Raw genomic sequence first — 20,080 nt, 5'->3', positions numbered from 1 at the left:
GTGTTCATCCAGCCCTGCACCTTGGTGTCCGGAACCCCTGTTTTTTTTCTGGTGACCGAATGCTTTTTCAGATTTGGAAATCAGAACTCCAGTGGTACAAATAGAACTCTGGATTGCCAATTTAAGTTGGACATGGTCTTCTGTGTTTCTTCAATAAATTTCTTTGGAATTGAAGAAGCTTCAGAAGTACGTGTTGAACTTTTGAGGGCCACTGAGGAACAAGATTGCATTTCCAGTCCCCACAACTCTAATGCTGGCCACTGTTCTGCCCACCACAATTGTAGCCTCCAAATTCCATTTGCTTACCTGGCTAGTGACAATTAAATTGGGGTGGCTGTTTCATGGTACTGCGGCACATTGAACTTTGGATGTTGTATCTGTATTTGAAGGAGCACTTAATATTCATTTACATTTTTATTCCCAGCAAAAAGTAAACAATAACAAACTATTTAAATGTAATTGTACATTCGTGGTTTTAGTTATACGTTTCAATAATTGTGAATTGTCCTTTGTCAAGTAAAAATATAATCCAACCACTTCAAGTAAAATAAATTCCTAAAGCTTTGTAGGGATAAAATAACTCAATTACACAACAAATGTCAGTTACTGTGTAAACACACTTTCTGTTGTGTCAACAGTGCTCCGACTCAGAATAGTATTAGAACAAGGTAAAAGTAGTCTTTCAGAAATACAAATAATTAAGCCTCCTGTTAAATGGATATAGCCATTTGAAAGAGGCTGAGGTTGTTTTAAAAGATGTGTGGACAAGATATTTAGGGATGCAGATGATGAATGTGATTGTCTCATTAATGCATAGATAAATGTTCAGTATTTTTTGTATGACGAGTCTTCTTTGAAATTTTAGGTATTATTCACAATTTTTTGAATGTGTGACAAGGCCATTAGAAACAAAAACTGCCCTGTTAAATCAAGGCCAGATTGTTCTTTTATCATAGATTCTGTGGGCCATAAAGACTCTTGAAAATTATTTGATGAGAACTGGTATCCCAGGTGTTTAAAAACTAATCATTCTTCTTATTGCTAGGGAATTTTGTCGCATTTGTTTATTTAAGAAGTTGCTATTCATAGTATAATTTTGCAAATTATTAATTACTGTTTTACATGAGGCACATGTACATTCAAATTGATTTTGTTTTAGAATTTTAGGCATTTTAATACATTGATATTTCTTAAGTGCACATTATTCATGACATAATTTTGTAATTGTACAGATAATGTACTGAAATCTTACTGCACTAAGTTGAAGTTTAAGATGGCCTACAATCATGTGTTATTGAAGTAATCATTTATACATTCAATGCACAAAACTCTACTATTTTCTCTACATTCAATAGTATGGCATTTTTCAGAATTATGATGTCTTTGTTATAAGCCAGTTATTACTCCATAGGAATAACTTCAATTTGAGATTTTTTCCTTACATTCATATTTGGATAAAATCTGTTTTTTTGCATACAGAGACAGAGAAAACTTGATTAGATACATGAGAGGTGTGGATGATACCTTGAAGCAGGTAGTGTAAATTTATTTTGAATTTATTGCTTACTGTTGACACAGTTTACGAAGCAAACATATACATATCGGGTAGATGATACTTTGTTCTTATATTAAAAAAAAGAGAAACATTGTAGACTGACTGTGCATTTCACAGAACAGTATTGTTAGATAATTTTTGAGATTTCTTTTATACCCAGGACCTAGGTTTCAGTTCAGGATAGTCCACTTACACAACTTCCAATTTTGACTTTAACCAATACCCAAAAACACCCATGCTTCACGAGAGCACCTTTCTTTTCCCACGCCTCACATCCTTCTGGCTGTTTTGAAGCCAATTAGCACAAAATTAAGTATCTCTTCTCTTGTCCATGAAGCACCCTAAGGAGCATGATTTTGGGCAGCCACTGTTCAGTCAGTTACGGATGCGAATCCACCAAAAGAAATTTCCCATAATTTGGAATTAATTAGCCTCACAACAGGGGTGAGAGTAAATGGTGTGGGAAGTAAAATGTCATAGTAGTGGAGTAAAATGTGATGTTCTGAGTTTAGCTTAGTTTGGGTTAAGTCCATTATTGGAACAGTATCTGTCTGTGTAAAAACCCAAATCAGGAGTGCTGGAACTGATATTTCTGATAGCTGCATAGTGGAAAAATGTTTTATTTTGTCACAATACAACAAACAATAACAAATGATGTCTTGATGCTGGAAAATTCATAAAGGAAGGCAAAGGGTCAAATAATTGAATATTTCATTGAGTTTATTTAGATTTAACTTCAGACTCATCACAATTTTCCAAGTGTATAGGATGAGTATTGTATCGATGAAATATTCACAGGTATCAAACAATGGAAAACATTGTATCTGTGCAGACAGAATTTCCATCACAACTCAATGAAGTCTCGGTGACACCAGCAGAAACAGAGGAAGCTCTGAGCTATTATTTAGGAAACCATATAAGATTTCAAAAGTATAATTAGCCACTAAACAACTTTAATGTGAGTTGTATAAATTCCAAAAATAAAGCCTTCCTTCTGAATATTGTTTTGAAGTATAATCTGGACATAAAAATTACATTTTTGTACTAACAGTCGAATTTCTATCTCATTTGACCTCCCAGACAAACGAAAGGAATGAACAGCAAAATTTCAAATTTGGCAACCTTCCTCTTCTCCGTGATTACTCTCCAGAGAAAAGTTAATGAACTCCACGCTTTAAAATCACGCCTGTCATTGAAATCACTGCTTTTAAAAGTCCTCTTTCTCTCCCCTTCCTTTGAATTAACATGTAGAAATGAGCAATAAGTGCTGGCCTAGCCAGCAACACCCACAATCTATAAGTGAATGATAAAGTACTAGATCTGTCAATGATCGGGTCGATGGATAATAGTAAAATTCAATCACATCATTCACGGCATGATGTTACCATAAGATTTCATGAATATATGTCAGAGACAGGTTATTAAATCAAATTAATAAAATTGGAGGTTATTCTAATGGATGGCGGGCTTTCTTTAATTCCAATTGTTATGTGGTTTCAACATTTACAGAGTACTACAATGTGATTTGTAAACAGTAATGAACGAATACGGTTTACTTATTGAGTCATGGATGACGTTGGGAGTTGACTCCAAGTAACAGTGGTGTTCATGTTAACTGAGGTCAATGCCTGCAGATTTGGTTCTGAAAACCAAAGTGATATTTTCTCTACATATAGAATGATTTGATATCAGTGTTCCCTGCTTAGAAAGCTAGCTTCAAATGGTTCTTCCAAGGGCATTCTAATTTTCAATCCCTATTATGTATATCTTCAAGATGTTGAGAAGAAAAGGTAAGGTAGATAATGATCAACTATTTCCACTGATTGGGGATTCTAAAACTAGGGGACATAGTCTAAAAATTAGCATCCAACCTTACAGGAGAGATGTTGGGAAGCACTCTTATATACAAACGGTGGTAGAGGTTTGGACCTTTGTTCCCCAAATGATAGTTGATGCTAGATCAGTTGTTAGTTTTAAATCTGAGATAGATAAATTTTTGTTAATCAAAGGTATTAAGGGATAGGGGCCAAAGATATAGGTGGCACCGTGGCTCAGTGGTTAGTACTGTTGCCTCACAGCACTAGGGACCCAGGTTCGATTCCAGCCTTGGGTGACTGTGTGAGTTTGCACGTGGGTTTCTGCTGGGTTCTCCAGTTTCCACCCACAGTCCAAAGATGTGCAGGTTAGGTGGGTTGGCCATGCTAAATTGTACATGGTGTCCAGGGATGTGCAGGCTAGATGGATTAGCCATGGTAAATGTGAAAATACTGGAATAGGGTAGGGGCTAGGTCTGGGTGGGATGCTCTTTGGAGGGTCAGTGTGGACTTAATTTGCAGAAGGAGGCCATTCAGCACTGTAGGGATTCTATTAAAAAAAAGTCAGATATATAGAGTAAGGCCGCAGATCAGCCATGACCTCATTGAACTTGAGAACAGTTCTGAGGAAGAGTCACTGGACCTGAAACATTAACTCTGATTTTGCTTCACAGATACTGTCAGACCTGCTGAGCTTTTCAAGCAATTTTTGTTTTTGTTTCTGATTTATACAGCATGTGCACTTCTTTCAGATTTTATCAAGGCACTGTTTGACTAATTATAACTGGAAGGTAAATGGTTTATGTCCAGGCTTTCCTATGACAAGTTTGCAAATCAACTTGACATTTTCAGGAAAATGATTTTCTTTGGAAATAAGTGGAATACCCAATGTCATCGTACTTAGACAGTGAAAGTTCCAGCTACAACTCCTGAATTTTGCCTTTCCTCTTTTGTTTCTAGCTTTTGTATTTATGATGCATTACATGTTCAATTGAATAGTTTAAATTCATTCATACAATGCTAGCTACTGTTTCTGGAGAGCTCTAAGGTAGAATTTATACAGTCCAAAGGTTCATCATCCTGCACATACAGGGAAAATCCAAGTCCCTTTTTTCCATGAAAGCCATTCGTGCCTGTTTACAGTTCATCACAAGATGCACAATACTGTGATAATAGTTGGCATCTGGTTGGTATTGGATTCATATTTACAAGCTTTATGACATTGTTTCCCTTTCACAGAGAATATGCTTTCTGTCCTGGGAAGTATGTCTAAATATTACTTTCACCGACCAAAAATCCAAAATATTTTTAATTTTAGTAACAGTTAATGCTTGGCAAGCCTTTTTTTTGTACTGACATCTTGTACCATTGGGGATTTTGACAAGACTTCAGAGAAAAAGAAACTCTGAAGCATTGTCTTCCTTGTTTATTCCACCTTGATGTGACAAGAACAGTTTTTGAATGTGATGAATAAAGGCAAATTAACAAACTAGGAAAAGCGAGTACACAAATAATATATTAATAGTCAAATAAATAGTAAGTGGCATAAGGGATATGCTGTTTTTCTACAGAAAATTACAGATAATGACATGTTGGACTGACATATCAAATACTACTTTGTGAAAATGTGACCGTGTTTAAACTTTGGGATCTTTATCCTGTTACGTGAAGCTTTAACTGGCAACATTCTTCAGTTTTGTAAGGACCTCAACAAGGCCCTCTTCATTCCACTCTCCACATAAGGCGCAAACTACATATAAGTTAATAAAATTAACCACCCACCCTAAATCCGGTTGAGACTAGCATCCTGCATTAGTTGCATTTTTATAATCCTGCACTCTAAGGCCATTTTTCAAGTGTTTGTGGAGTTGGTCATCCGAATATAATTGGCCATTTAAGAATTGACTTTCATTATTGATTTTATCTGAAAATACACAACAATTGCAAAATGCTGTTTTAATCGGGATGCCAACCTTCACTTTCTGATTAATGCAGTTGCAATTTGCACACAAAAGTATATGAGTAAACCAAATAATTCTATGGTTATACAGGAAGAAATTTGAAATTGAGGCATGCCAGTATTTCAAGTAGTGCTCAATGCAACATTGAGTGTTTTCTTCTCCACACGTTTCCATCCCCTCTTCATGGGTGATGAAGTTAAACAGTCCTGAAAAATCACCACCCCATCAATTTATGATGTGATCTCATCACAGATCTTGGAAGCAAAGGAAAACTTTAAATCACAAAAATTTGAATTTCCATAGGCCTTTAACATTGGAAATATCTCACTGTGGTTCACACAAGTCCGTTGAGCCAGACAAAGCTTGGCTGTGGGGAACAACATTTTTCCTAGTGGAAGGAGAAATGTCCACGAAGAAATTTTGGGAAGAAGGAAGTAACTGTAGTTTCTAATGTCATTGGTGGACAAAAACAGAAGGGAATGACAAGAAGGCCAGAATCAGGCAAACAAGTTCTTTGGGAAGGGTTATAAAGATTGGGGAGTTTACAAAAGCAGTGGAGGGAATTTAATACATCCATGAAAGGGGAGCCAGTGAAAACTGGTGAAGATAAAGTTGATTGACATTTCAGCTTAATATGTGATACATAGAGGTTTAGACATGGTATGGAGTTAATGAAGGAAGGAAATATGGACATCAGTTAGGAAAGTGTTGAAATAACCATTTCTGGCTGCAACAAAGAAACATTACAAGATAGTCCTCTGTGTCGAGCCAGAGGCAAAAAAATGTAAAAGTGCAAATGAGCAGTTTTAAGAACAATATATTTAAGTATGAACTAAAGATCAGCATTGAAAATTGTGTAAATGATCTGGTTTGTCTGAGAGAATTGCCAGGAAGGAGGAAGGAATCAGTAGCAAATTAACAGAGTCTATGATGAGGATAAAATGGTAGCTACAAAAAGATCACAACTTTTTCAGTGCTTGAGAAAATGCATTTGGCACACTGAAATCCTGTTTTGAATGCCATCATCTTAAATATACTGCAACCTAGTACAGTAATCCTTTTATTTGTATATAATTGTAAAGCTAATTTTCTGTAGAAGAGAGAAATAGAATCCTTGTGACAGAGAGCAAGTCAAGCCAACTAAAAATTGACTTTGCTTAGATCATGTCAAGGCTAACAATCTGGGAAGATAGGGCTAATTTACATTGTGAACGTTTTTCCGATAATCAATTTGTAAGATATGCAGGTGTTAGATATTTAAAGTAGCTTGTCATAATCAAACAGCTGTACTGTACAGTGTGTCATCAGTTGCTTTGCTTCATGTCATTCTGACCTACTCAAATTAAAATTACAATTTTTTAACTGCAGAGAGATTGGAAAAACCTTGATGGATCAAAGCTGTACTTTTACAGAACAGCTGGGTAGTACACAATGTCTTGGGTCAATCTCACAACATTCAGTCATGCCCTCATCTCACTGAAGAAAAGAATTGAAATTACTTGAATTATTTAAGGAATGCTTGGATATGCAGGGTAGTAATATTAACTACCCTCTGAGACAAAAAGGGGAGATCTGTTACTCCCAAATTGTGTCGCCTAGTTCTGATGTTCACAGGAAGAAATGTAGAAAATGGGAGCATTTGTAGGCTGTTCAGCCCTTTGAACCTGCTGCGTCATTTAATATGACCATGGCTGATCGTCCAACTCTACCCGCTTTCCACTTTCTCCCATATCTTTGATCCCTTTAGCCCTAAGAACAATAAATAACTCCTTCTGGAAAACATCCAGTATCTTTGCCAGAACCATTTTCTATGACAGAGAATTCCACAGGTTCAGCACTATCTGGATGAAGAAATTTCTTCTCATCTCAGTTCTAAATGGCCTACCCTGTACCCTTAAACTGTGACCCTGATTCTGGACTACTCAGTTATTGGAAGCATCCTTTCTCCATTTATTCTGTCTAGTTTGGTTACAATTTTGTAGCTTTCTATGAGATCCAACCTCATTCTTCTAAACTCCAGTGAATATAGTCTTAAGTGAGCCAACCTGTTTTCATATTATCAGAAGTACCATCCCAAGAATCGGTCTAGTGAACTTTTGTTGCACTCCCTCCATGGCCAGAATGTCATTCTTCAGATAAGAAGACTAAAACCGCATACAATACTGCAGGTGTGGTCTCAACAAGGCCCTGTACACTTGCAGCATGACATCCCTGCTCCTGTACTCGAATTCTGTTGCTTTGAAGGCCAGCATACCATTTGCTTTCTTCACTGCCTGCTGCACCTGCTTGCTTACTTTTAACGACTAGTGTAGAAGGACACACAGGTCTCATTGCAAATTCGTTTTCCAAATTTATCACTGTTTACATAATCTGCCATATCCCAGCTTTTGCTACAGAAGTGGATACCGGCACATTTATCCACATTTTATTGCATCTGTCATGCATTTGCCAACTCTTTCAACTTCTCCAAATCACTGTGTATCCTCTTTACAATTCACCCTCCCACCCAGCTTTTGTGTTGTCTATGAACTTGGAGATATTGAATCATTAATATATAAATTAATATTGTGTGTAATAATGTGTATATATGAATATATATAGATAGCAAATAGCTGTCCAAGGATTGAACCCTGTGATATGCCACCAGTCCTTGGCTGCCACTCAGAAAATGACATATTTATTTCTACTCTTTGTTTCAAACCAGTCTGCCAACCAGTTCCCTACACATATCAGTGCACTACCCCCAATCCCAAGTGCTTTGATTTTATGTGCTTATCTCTTTTGTTGGACCCTATTAAAAGCCTTCTGAAAGTCCAAATAAACTGCATCATATCCACTGTTACATACTTAAAAAATTTCTGCAGATTTGTCAAGCGTGGTTTCTGTTTCATAAATCCATACTGACTCTGTCCAATCCTGTCATTGTAACATATCCTTCTGGTATCTGCCCTATTAAGTCCCCTCATGATCGTGTATGTTTCAATAAAATTGTCTCTCATTCTCCTAAGCTCCAAACCTATTTTTTTTTAGTTTCTAAGTTGTGCACCCACCTGACAAGTTGTGGCTCAAATCACTTAAATTATTACATTTGCCAATACTATGTATGGTCCAGATCGCCGCCTTTGTAAATTTCAGCTTTTCCGTATTAGAAGTCAGATGACACCAGGTTATAGTCCAACAGGTTTACTTGCTCTGAAAGCTTGTGATTTCAAATAAACCTGTTGGTCTAAAACCTAGTGTCCACCCCAGTCCAACACCAGCATCTCCACATCATGGCTTTTCAACATTAAGTGAAATTTAGTGAGAGTTATATTTCAATCTAACTTATGTCAATGCAGCTTGTTATTTCATCTTGTATAATTTGACCTGAATTGAACAGAAACTCATTGGTTGCATTTAAATTTGTAAGAAGGGACGTAATTATTGATTCTCACTCATGTGTGGTTTTAAAGATTGTAGAGAGAATATCAGTTTTTCCATAGAATCTGTACAGTGTGGAAGCAGGCCATTTGGCTCATTGAGTCCACACTGACCCTCTGAAGACCATCCCACCCAGACCCACCCCCTACCTTATCCCTGCATTCCCTATGGCTAATCCACCTAACTTTCACACCCCTGGACACTATGGACAATTTAGCACGGTCAATCCACCTACCCTGCACATCTTTGACAGTGGGAGGAAACCGGAGCACCTGAAGGAAACCCATTCAGACATGAGGAGAATGTCCAAACTCCGCACAGACAGTTGCCTGAGGGTGGAATCGAACCCTTGTCTCTGGCATTGATTGATCTTGAGCAATCAAGAGATAAAGGAGTTCTGTGTTATTTAAAACATATAAGCGATACCAGTCTATGTTAGTTCAAAAAGTGAGTAATATGGCAGCGTAAGACAATTTCTACTTGTTACAATTAACTAATCTGCTCAAACACCCCATCTTCTTTGAAACAATGATATAGCTACAGTCTCAAAAGTAAAGCTAGATTTTTAGTAATGGAATGCCAATGTCGTAATAATAATTTGTTGATTGAGCAGCTGCATTCGTGCCAAGATCGTGTTTATCATTTGGCCAATATTAAATTGTTATATTTTGTAAACCTTTAGTAAACAAAGTAGTACCAAGTAGGTACAGCACTGAGCAGTGTACATGTTAAGGAGAAGTAGTCTCATGTGATATCATAAACATGGCCTTGGGATGTTGCATGTGAATTCTTAGATCGCAAATGTGCAGTTGTTCCCATTTGTAGTGTGGACTTTGAGGCTAAATCCATGTGGAGCATAAGGATTACAGTGCTCCAGGCAGTGTAATTTACTACTTTTTTTTCTTCCCCGTTCTGTTTAGCAATGGAAATACTGTTATATTGGCTGGTAAATTCAAACCATGTTCACTTGAACATCTCATTAGAGCTCCTTTTAAGGACCACTATTTATTTGTAATAATAATTGATTATAAAACAGCCAGTCAGGTCACCTAATATGTGAAAATTAGAATTAATTGAGACGTGGCCTAGCAACTACAGTCCTGGAATTTAAATCCTAGGTTTGAGTAACATTTTGCTGTCTGGCTTTCATTAGAAGGTAAGTTTCGCCAGGGCACATTCAAGAGATCTTTGAAAGTAAAGGAATGTTGAGTATCTCTGCATTCAACAGACCATTGCAGCAAATGAAGTTACAGAAATTCCATATCAATGGAGATGCCCCAGTTCTGAAGTTATGTTACCATGCTACATTTATAAGGAATAGTTTGTTGTCAAGTTGGGGGGAAAGGGGGAAGGAGGTAATGTTTGTTGTCAAGTTGGGGGGAATGGGGGAAGGAGGTAATGGGAGTTGGTGGGGTTGTTGGTAGGGGAGATCTTCAGAGGAGAACAGTAGGATGAAAAATTAAGAGTAATGGTCATAGAGGAAAAATTGATCACACAAAAAATTAAGCAAGCTGACCATTGTAAATACAGTTCTGTACAATAAAAATCAAAAATGATAGCAAGATTAGTGTGCTTTTAAGAACTGCTGAGTGTAATATTTGAATTGTGATGCACCTGAATGGGTGGTCTCCAGGCTAAACTAATATTGGATTTCATGACTTGCACTTTTGACTGGCAAAAGCCTACTTCGATTGTGGGCTGCTATATTTCAATGATTGGAAGTGGGTGTGATTGAAGAAAGCAGCAATCAGGATGAAGGAATGGTTGAAAAGTTGGTTAACTGTGAGCCATGGGTTTATATGTGGACTGGTAAAGTGCACACTTGTACGTTGCAGTTCCAGAGTATTTTTGTAAAGACTGACTGACTTTTTTTTACAGTAGTCACTTCATGTAGACCTGGCTTTCAAACACATCAGTTCAATAAGTCGGACCTCATTCTCAGCCTCTTATTTAGAAATGCAAAGTATGCTGGAGTCTGCTTTTTATTATGCATCAAGTTTACTCTGTCAGCATTTACTTGTCACCAAGAATTGTAAGTTTTGCGACACCCTGGGAGCACAGGCACTTCAGGTTCAACTCCTAAGTCACACGGCACTTGAGCGTGGAGATAGATTGTTGGTCCTTCATCAGTGCTTGGCCAAAATCTGATATTGATCACTTAAAATGAACTCTTGTATCATAAAATTCTGCAAAATGTTTAATTGATAAATTCTAGCGTTAATCCTGTAATGTTTCAGCAACATTCTTTGTTTTTAGAAGCAAAGATACTCTTGTTGAGTTTGTAATTTAAAATACAAGCCCTTAAAGCTTTTAAAAGGTTTAAAGCGATTGAAGTATTTAGATTATAGTATCAGAAGATACTATAAGAAATAGTCAATGATTTTCTATGTGTTTCTTCTCTTTCTTGTAATAAGAAATATTAATTGGTCAAGTAAATTTTTATAGTTGCTGGAAAAGCTTAGCAGGTCTGGCAGCATCTGTGAAGAAAAACATCAGAGGTAACATTTCGAGTCCAGTGACCCTTCCTCAGAACCGAACCCAATACGTTAACTCTGATTTTTTCTTCACAAATGCTGCCAGACCTGCTGAGCTTTTCTGGCAACTTCTGTTTTTTGTTCTGTTTTTGTTCCTGATTTACAGCATCCGCAGTTCTTTCGGTTTTTAAATTTTTATAGTTTCCCTATAATTGGGGAAAAATATCTAAAAGTTATAAAGATTTTGTAACTTTTGTTTAACTGGTCAAGTTAAAGGTGCAGTTAGATGTGTGATAGCATTTTTATTTGTCTGGCAAAGCAGAATGCACAATACAGAGATGACAAAATTGCATTTTAGTAATGAAGATTTTTCCCTTATCACATAGTTATGCATAGCGTGGTCTATTTCTAGAAGCAGTTTTAAAGACTGTAATAGTTTTAGCCCACAATACCGTAAGCACAGAGTATATTCTTACAGTTATCATGATATAAAGTTAGCTTCAATTCCTGTCAGAATTGTCATCTCATTAGAAATGCTCGATATAATTTCGATAATATTATACACCCATACAAATGAAGTTCAATTTTGGCCAAAATTAGTCCCGTCTCAGGAATTTGTTTCAGCTTAATGATTGAAAAGTACGTTAAGATCCGCAAATATGATTGAAAATCATGCACTAAAATGCACATGCTGTAAATTCAATGCTCTGCTAACATTGACAATAGCATCTGCTTACACATTATAATAGCATTTTCTCTGGTCATCCTACCAAAAATGCTCATTCTCTTTACATCACGTAGTTACTAATACGCTGAACAAATGCATTGTTCAATGTGACACAAATTGGTGTCTTTAAGTTTTGCCAATGCTGTTTATCAAAACAAAGCTCAACTGCATATAGTGAATGAATTCTAATGCAAAGCCTGTTCAAATGTGTATTTTTTCATGTAGAAAAAGAGAAAAAAGAATATCATCTATTTTGGGTGGGGGTCAGTAAGCAGGGAGAGAGGAGTAGTGAATCAGATATTACTGACAGAAAGACAGTCTAACAGACCACACTGTTTGGTCTTTCGTGTCATATGTACATTGTTCCCTGCTGTAATTGGCAATCTTCGTTTGTATTCTGACACCAAACATTTCCCTAGTGGCTGTTGTCACAGAAAAAAGAGAATTATCAATATTGCAGTTAAACTCAACTTTCAAAGATGATTGCAAGTCATTGGAGGGCTCTGATTTAATGAATTTTCTTTGATTTTTGGTGAGTTTTTAAACATCAAACAATAAATTGGCCAGGGTGCAGTAAAATATTTAGATCTATTTACTGTAGCTATGAGATGGAGACGGCAAAAGAAATCGCTTGTGGTTTGATGTTGATAAAATCTGAGCACTTTAATTCACTTGAGTTTTTCCTTTTATCAGCCTGAATTTCTGTAAAAAGGCTAAAGAAAGATTTTTCAGAAGTATTTTAATATTTAATTATACATTTACTACAGAGCTAAAGATGAGGAGACCCTTGCTGAATGCATTTATTTTTGTAATAATTGTTACCAGCAAAAAATTTGTATGTATGCTGGACCGATAACCTCCTAAGGGATGTGCTCCCCTACACCCACAAATGCCTTGTGTCTAACGCAGAGCATGGATAACCAGTTCGCTCAAGACCCAGTATTTCCATAAAAATTGCATCACAGTATTTCTATCTTGAATGTATCTACTCAGCCAAAATAGTTGCTGGGACTTGAACAACAGGGGACATCTGAAATTCCAATTCCTAAAGTTAAAACCCAGAATAGAGAGGATTACTTTTTATGAAAAAAGAGGAAAACTAATTTATTTTGTAAAATATGCTGTGAAAACAGTTACTTTTTCTACAAGTAACACATTTGTTTTCTAAAATTGGATTTTAGAATTGCATTTTTAAGTAATGATGAGCACCACTTAGATGATAGATATCTCTCCTTTCCATTCTCACTAACTGCCCTCTTGTCCTGGCATGTTTCTTCATCAATGATCCCTGTATTGCTAAGCCACTCAACACATTGCTACCAGGGCTGTATTGGGTAAAGCAAAAAAAGAGTTTTTAAAAGCAGCTACATAACATTGCCCAAACTTACCAGTGCTCCAGCAACAAGACAGTCCATGATGGCCCTGCTGTGCTGTACTGTTCTAAGATCTATGCTCTACAACTAAATTGTCCTGTAAAATTCTCACCTGTGCAACAAAGGTGTTTTCATTTCTCATTTTTGGATTATAAACAAGCACAGACGTGCTAACTTGCACAGGGGAAAGCATATCAAGAGTTATTTAGGCAAAAAGGATGCTAACATATGTTCAGAAAAGGTGAGCCTTTTCCAGGATGTTCTCCTTCACTTTTAAGATCAAAATTGCCCTGCAACGAGTCGAATTTTCCACCCCTCCCTTTGTCTCATTGCTGGAAAATTTGGCAACTCTCCAGAGTGCTCTTCTTTGCTTTTCACACATTTGTTTGAACCTCTAACCTCTATGGCTTATCTTGTCTTTTAGATCAGAGGACGAGGCAAGCAGTTTTAATGATGGGGAACACTATACAGTCAAGGGTGGAATATGTCACTGGGCAGAACTGTGCTATTCCATGTCACAAATATGCATGTGCAAGCAGTTTACATGACAAACACACTGCATGTACTTCAAGCAAATGGCTATGTGTGAAAAGTGAAAGGGGAGTAATTTGGGGAGTGGGCCAATTTTTCCAGCAATGAGACAAAGGGAGGGATTGAGTATGATGGAAGGACAGTTAGTGGTGATGTATGAACTGATGTGGTGAGATATTCCCAGTGAGTTCAGTAAGAAGAACAGGGGTCTGCATGGGTGGGCAGTTCGGAAGCAAGAGATTGTTGAGTAGATATAATGCATGCGGTAGTAAGAGTATAAATCCATGGGCCTTGGTAAGATGAGTAAGCAGAGAGATGGTGCCATTTACCCTTGCAGAGTGCTGAAGTTTATTCATCTTCCTGCACTGATGAGCATTCTCCCTCCCCCATGACACAGTACTGAGCCAGGCTACAATTTGCATTCAAGCTGGTTTGGTCTAGTGGAGTTGTTACAGAGAGGAGATCAAACCCCTCTGATAATTAAAATGGAAACATCCTGAGAAACTTGCCTCGCCTTGTAATCTGCTAAAGGAAATGGGAAAAATCTTATAACCTGCCTTTCACCTCTGAATCTGTTATAAAGGGGAGGTTAAATGAAAGAAATCTCTGATACTCACTTTATAAACAACAATTAACAATTTATTTATCTGACTCCAATAGTGAACAAATTAACAGACCTACTAACAAATCGAACAATTCCCCCTTCACTACTAACTATTCCTGAACCGAACAAAATTCTAATGGCATGCTGTTCCAATAAATACAAGTCCCACTTATATAAACCAAAGTAATAAGAAAAATAAATTAAAACTTGGACTCTCAAAACTACATTCAGGATGCATCTTCCAGAATTCTTCAGTTAGAAATTCTTTTTTTATCGAATCCTTGAGTCAGGAATATTAGCTAAGAGTGGCATGGTACCTTTTAGATAGTCGTTAATCAGAGAGCTTAAAGATTTCTGCGAGAGCCAGAGTTTTGCTCTTCTGATGGCAGATCACTCACACCTGATTTTCAAAAAAAAAAACCCTCTTCTTATATACCCTTGGTGACCTGCCAATTTTCTTATAATAGAATTGGTCCTAGGCTGTCAACACCATCAGATTTAAATTTAATTAGGTTTTGGTATCTAGGGCCTGGTTTAAATTAACTGGCTGATATTCGAGCTAGTTGTCTTAACATCAAAACAAGCCTAGGTTGCCAACTACACAGCCATTTGATAAATATGTTTCAACTTCAGAACTGTCTGTGCATCTGCAGCTGCTTGCAGACAATTTTTAATATCTCCAAGCTTAGGAAAGCACATCCCGTCTTATAGGGAGTGCACACTTTCTCCTCCCCCCCTATCATTTTTTACAAACAAATTCTAACATCCTGCTTTCTAATTCACAAGTACTCTACCCAACTTCACAACACCTCTCCGCTTAAGAAAACAAAACATCATCATGAAAAGATGGCATCATTTTTTTCTAAATCTTAATGCCATTAATACTAAATCTATAATACATTAATCTAGAGTTACTCATTTAGTACTCGTTCTATATACATGTATAACATTGAACATTACCATTTCTATCTCATACACACTTTTTTTAAACCTTCGATAACATATCTACAATAACATTTTCATGACCTGCAACATGTACAATCTATAAATTAAATGCTTGTAACATAAGGCTCCAATGAAATAATTTGGTGTTCTTGTCCTTAAATCTTTTCAAAATGTCCAAGGATTGTGATCAGTATACTACACAACCGTCTGATATATTGTTTGCAACATAAACATTTAAATGTTGTAAGGCCAGTATCAAACTCAATAACTCCTTTTCAACGTTTGAATATTTTCTCTGGTGGATATTGGGTTCCTTTGAAAAATAACTGATTGGCCTTTGAATTCCACAATCATCCTCCTGTAACAACTCCAACTCCAAACAACTCCAACCCTTATATCGCTTGCGTCGATAGTGACTTTAAATGGTTTCAGGAAATTTGGTGTGACTAAAATTGTTGTGGTGGTTAACACTGATTTTAAATTCTCAAATGCCTCCTGGCATTGTTCCATGCACTGGAATTTTGTGTTGTTCTTCAGCAAATCCGTCAGCAGTGCCACCACACTACTAAAGTTTGGTACAAATTTCCTGTAGAATCCGCTCAGTCCCAAAAGTGTAGCACTTCCTTCTTCGAGGATGGTCTTGGAAATTCCTCGATAGCCTTCATCTTCATGTTCCTTGGTGTCATCCTTCCACGTCCAACGTTGTGTCCTAAGAATGTTGCTTCCACATTTGCGAATTCAGTTTTTGCTAAATTTATGACCAGTTTTGCCTTGTGTAGTCTCGCAAAGAGCTCTGCCAAATGCACCATGTGATCATTTCATGAATGGCTAAAGATCATTAAGTCATCTATATAGTTAATTAGTTAATCCTGCCACAACTCTGTTCATAAATCTTTGAAATGTGGCTGGTGCATTCTTCATTCCAAAGGGCATTACTTTAAATTGATTTAGCCCATTTGGGGTTGGAAAAACAGAAACTTCTTTTGCTGTCTCCAACAAAGGCTCTTGCTAATAACCACACGATATGTCAAACTTTGTGATGTAAGTGGCTTGTCCAACTTTTTTCTACACAGTCTTCCAGCCTTGGAATTGGGTATGAGTCTGATTTAGTCATGGCATTGACCTTCCAATAACCCAAGTCCTCAAAGTCCTAATTGAAGACGTTATAGAGATAAAACACCCCTGACAGCAGAATTAACAGAAGAAAGGTGTTTGTGAAGAGACCAGAGACAACAGAATATTTCAGAAAACAGTCTGCTTCTTATTAATTAGGTTTATATTAGTGGGAGTTATCTTTATTTAAACGGTATTCCAGTAGAATTTAGACCAGTTAGGGAGTAGTTAGTAGTCTAAGGGGAAATTGTCGGTTTGTTAGTAATTTTGTTAATTTGTTCATTGTTGGCTTAAATAAAGAAATTGTTTCTTGTTACTTGTAAAGTGGAGATCAAGAATTTTCTTTCTTTTAACCACTGTTTTAATAGATTACGAGGGGAAAGATGCGCTTCTCTGGGTGTTTCGGGGGTAATTATTAGAGGGAAACCCCTACTCCTGTCATAACAGATCAGGACTTGTGTTTTAGTTTAATTATCAGAGGGGTTCGGCCATTCCCCCATCGTAACACCTGGTAACAAGCCCTCAACATGGTCTTTAGGGTCTGATGCCACCTTTCCAATGCTCCCTGGGATTCAGGATGGTATATACTTGATTTAAAGTAATGGATGCCTAAACTACCTTAAATAATTTGGCAGTAAAATTGGACCCTTGGTCTGATTGAATCTCCGTGGATAGTCCATCATCGGTAAATAAAGCAAGCAACTCCTCCACAACCATTTTGCCTTGACATTCTGTAATGGAATTGCCTCTGGAAATCTGGTAGACACATCCATTATGCTTAGCAAATGCCTGATCCTCTACTTGTTTAGGCTCTTCCTTTACCATTTTATCAAACAGATTGTCAGCTAGCTGGACCTCATCTCTTTCGTCTTTGTCTTTGGTTTTCCCCTCTTGCTTTAACTTATGGCTGTGGAATCTTGTTTCCACACAGTCCAGAAAAATTCCAGGGTATATTTCTTTTAACTCTTCTGTTCTCTAGTTTTCCTTCACTTCTCCGCTACAAGGGGTGTCGCTCCCACCTTTGATATTACTAGGTTATTTTCTGGAACAAACTATATTCCTGGAATAGACACTCATTCAATCATTTCCACTGTCACTTCCCCAGTCTTGATTGGTCTTTCTAGCCTTATCTTGCACTGGGAAACGCTAAATCTGTTGCCATTTATTCCACAGATTATCACTGTCTCAGGTAACATTTTAGAAGGAGTACAAATACTTTCATCTCTTACAATTAGAGACTGACCAGCTCCAATACCCCTCAATATTTTAACGTCTTTACTTTCTCCCCCTGTTCTTCCTGAGTAAACCTTACTCACAGAGGTGAAGTCTTTGAAGAGATTGGGCAGTCTCTTACTATCCAGCCCATGACAAGACTGTGCACTCTCCTGCAGCTCCTTGACTTCTCTTGGGATTTCCTTCACTGCCTCAACTAATCCTACTAGCTTATCCTCTTTTACCACATCATTTTCCCCAGTGCCTCTCTTAATCGACCAGCGCTGTGACTTTGCATGTTCCCCTCTATTACAGTGGAAACACCTGAGACCTTTCATCCTTTTTCAGTCTCTTGGTTTTCTTTTCTCACATGTAGTAAACTGTTCCCAGTGTGATCTACTTTTTGTCTTTCATTAAAGGATCTCCCTTTTCCCAATTTACATCTGTCACGAAATTAAATTGCTGTCAGAAGCTAGATTTCGATTTATGCATTAATGCGTATTCATCCGCCATCTCTGCAGCTCATCTTACTTTGGTCTCCTTCTGTTCCTCAACATGAGATTTTATCATCAGAAGTGAGTTTTTGAACTCCTCCAGCAGAATAATATCTCCAAGATTCTCATATGTCTTTTCTATCTTTAATGCTCTCACCCATCTATCAAAATTGCTATTTTTAATTCTATCAAACTTGACATAAGTCTGACCTGGTTCCTTCTTTATGTTTTGGAACCGTTGTCTATATGCTTCTGGTAGCAATTTGTAGGCACTCAAAATAGCCTGTTTTACTTCTTCATATTCTCTTGAAACCTCATCTGATAGCGCTGCAAACACCTTGCTAGCCCTGCCTACGAACTGGTCTGAATTAACATTACCCACATATTCTCTGGCCAGTTCATCTGTTTAGCCAATTTCTCATATCTTTTTCATCAAATTTTGGCAATGTTTGGGCATATTTGTATATATTCCAAGCAGGCTGGTGGCTCCGAAGGGTTTGTTGATCATCACGTCTATCTTGTACGTTTACCTCTGTCATTTGAAGTCTTCTTGTTTCAAGTTCCAACTTCATCTTTTCCAACTCAAACATTTTTCCTTTTCTTCTGCATCAGCTAGGAATCTTCTTTCCCTTTCTATGTCTTCTGCTTTCAACTGTAATTCAAACTCTCTCTCCTTCCTTTAATTCTCTAACTCCAGCTGCCACATTTGCAATTTAATTTTTTCCAACTCCATTGCACTTGACTGTTTCTCTGGTTTACCTAAATGCTTGGTTAACGCCATTACAATTTCAGCTTTCCTGTTTATCCCTAGTTAAACCGAAATGTAGCCTGTTTGCTAAGTCTAAAAGGATATCCTTCCTCTGTCCTTCTAAACTTTCTTGACAAATTTGGGAAGCATCCTCAAACCCCAGAACCTCTTTAGCAATGTTAAGAGCCATTTCGTCCACTTTTGATTTAACCAAATTAAACAGATCTTCCACTTCTCACCTGAGTTTTATTTAAAGATCTAGGATACTAATCCCCAAATCTGTTTTAATCTGCTTGGACCTTTCATACCCCAAATCTGTTCAAATCTAGCCCAATCCATTCAGATCCTGTACACGAACTGGCCAGATCCTGAACTGGAGCCCCCAATCTGTTGCAGAGGGGATGGTTAAATGAAATGAGCTCCCTAATACTCACTGAAAAAGCAATGAGCAACAAGTAACAATTTATTTATCTAACTCTAATAGTGAACAAATTAACAGACCTACTAGCAAACTGAACAATTCCCCCTTAACTACTAACTATTCTTGAACGGAACAAAATTCTAATGGCATGCTGTTCCAATAAATACAAGTCCCACTTATATAAACCAAAGTAATAAGAAAAATGCATTAAAGCTTAGATTCTCAAAACTACAGCTGGGATGTGTCTTCTGGAGTGATCCACATCTTTTCCGCTTTTCTTTAGTCAGGAATTCTTTCTTCGTTGAATCCTTTTGTCAGGAATATTAGTTAATAGTGCTATGGTACCTTTTCAGATGGTGCTTAATGAGAGAGCTTAAAGATTTCTGTGAGAGCCAGAGTTTTGTTCTTCCGATGGTAGTTCAATAACATACAATACTTAAAACTTGTGGCTATTGATTAGAATGTAATTTCTGTTTCTAGTTTGCTATTCGATATTTACCATCATAAAATTCTTGCTATAATATTAACTCCTAAACTACTTCAGCTTATTTTGAATGCATATTAAAGGGCATGCTATTGAGTCTAAATATGTCCTAGGCCAATAAAATCCTGCATCTCAAACATGGTTAGTTTAATTGGATTCGGAATCCACAATGTGTTTAAGGTACACTTCCACATTTTCAATTCT

At 37.1% G+C, this 20,080-nt stretch overlaps 1 protein-coding gene across 1 annotated transcript in view; it reads left to right on the top strand.

Annotated features, from left to right (window-relative positions):
• The window catches only part of LOC109911240 (coiled-coil domain-containing protein 171), a 128,018-nt gene that overhangs the window by 68,482 nt on the left and 39,456 nt on the right, over positions 1-20,080 (top strand). The window contains 1 exon segment of the mRNA XM_048620014.1: positions 1,480-1,534. Within this exon segment, the coding sequence (XP_048475971.1) occupies positions 1,480-1,534 (55 nt within the window).

Source organism: Rhincodon typus, chromosome 3 (assembly GCF_021869965.1).
Source record: "Rhincodon typus isolate 14 chromosome 3, sRhiTyp1.1, whole genome shotgun sequence".
Lineage (NCBI taxonomy): Eukaryota > Metazoa > Chordata > Chondrichthyes > Orectolobiformes > Rhincodontidae > Rhincodon > Rhincodon typus.
The sequence above is the reverse complement of the archived record's forward strand: the minus strand, read 5'-3'. Positions and strand labels throughout refer to the sequence as shown.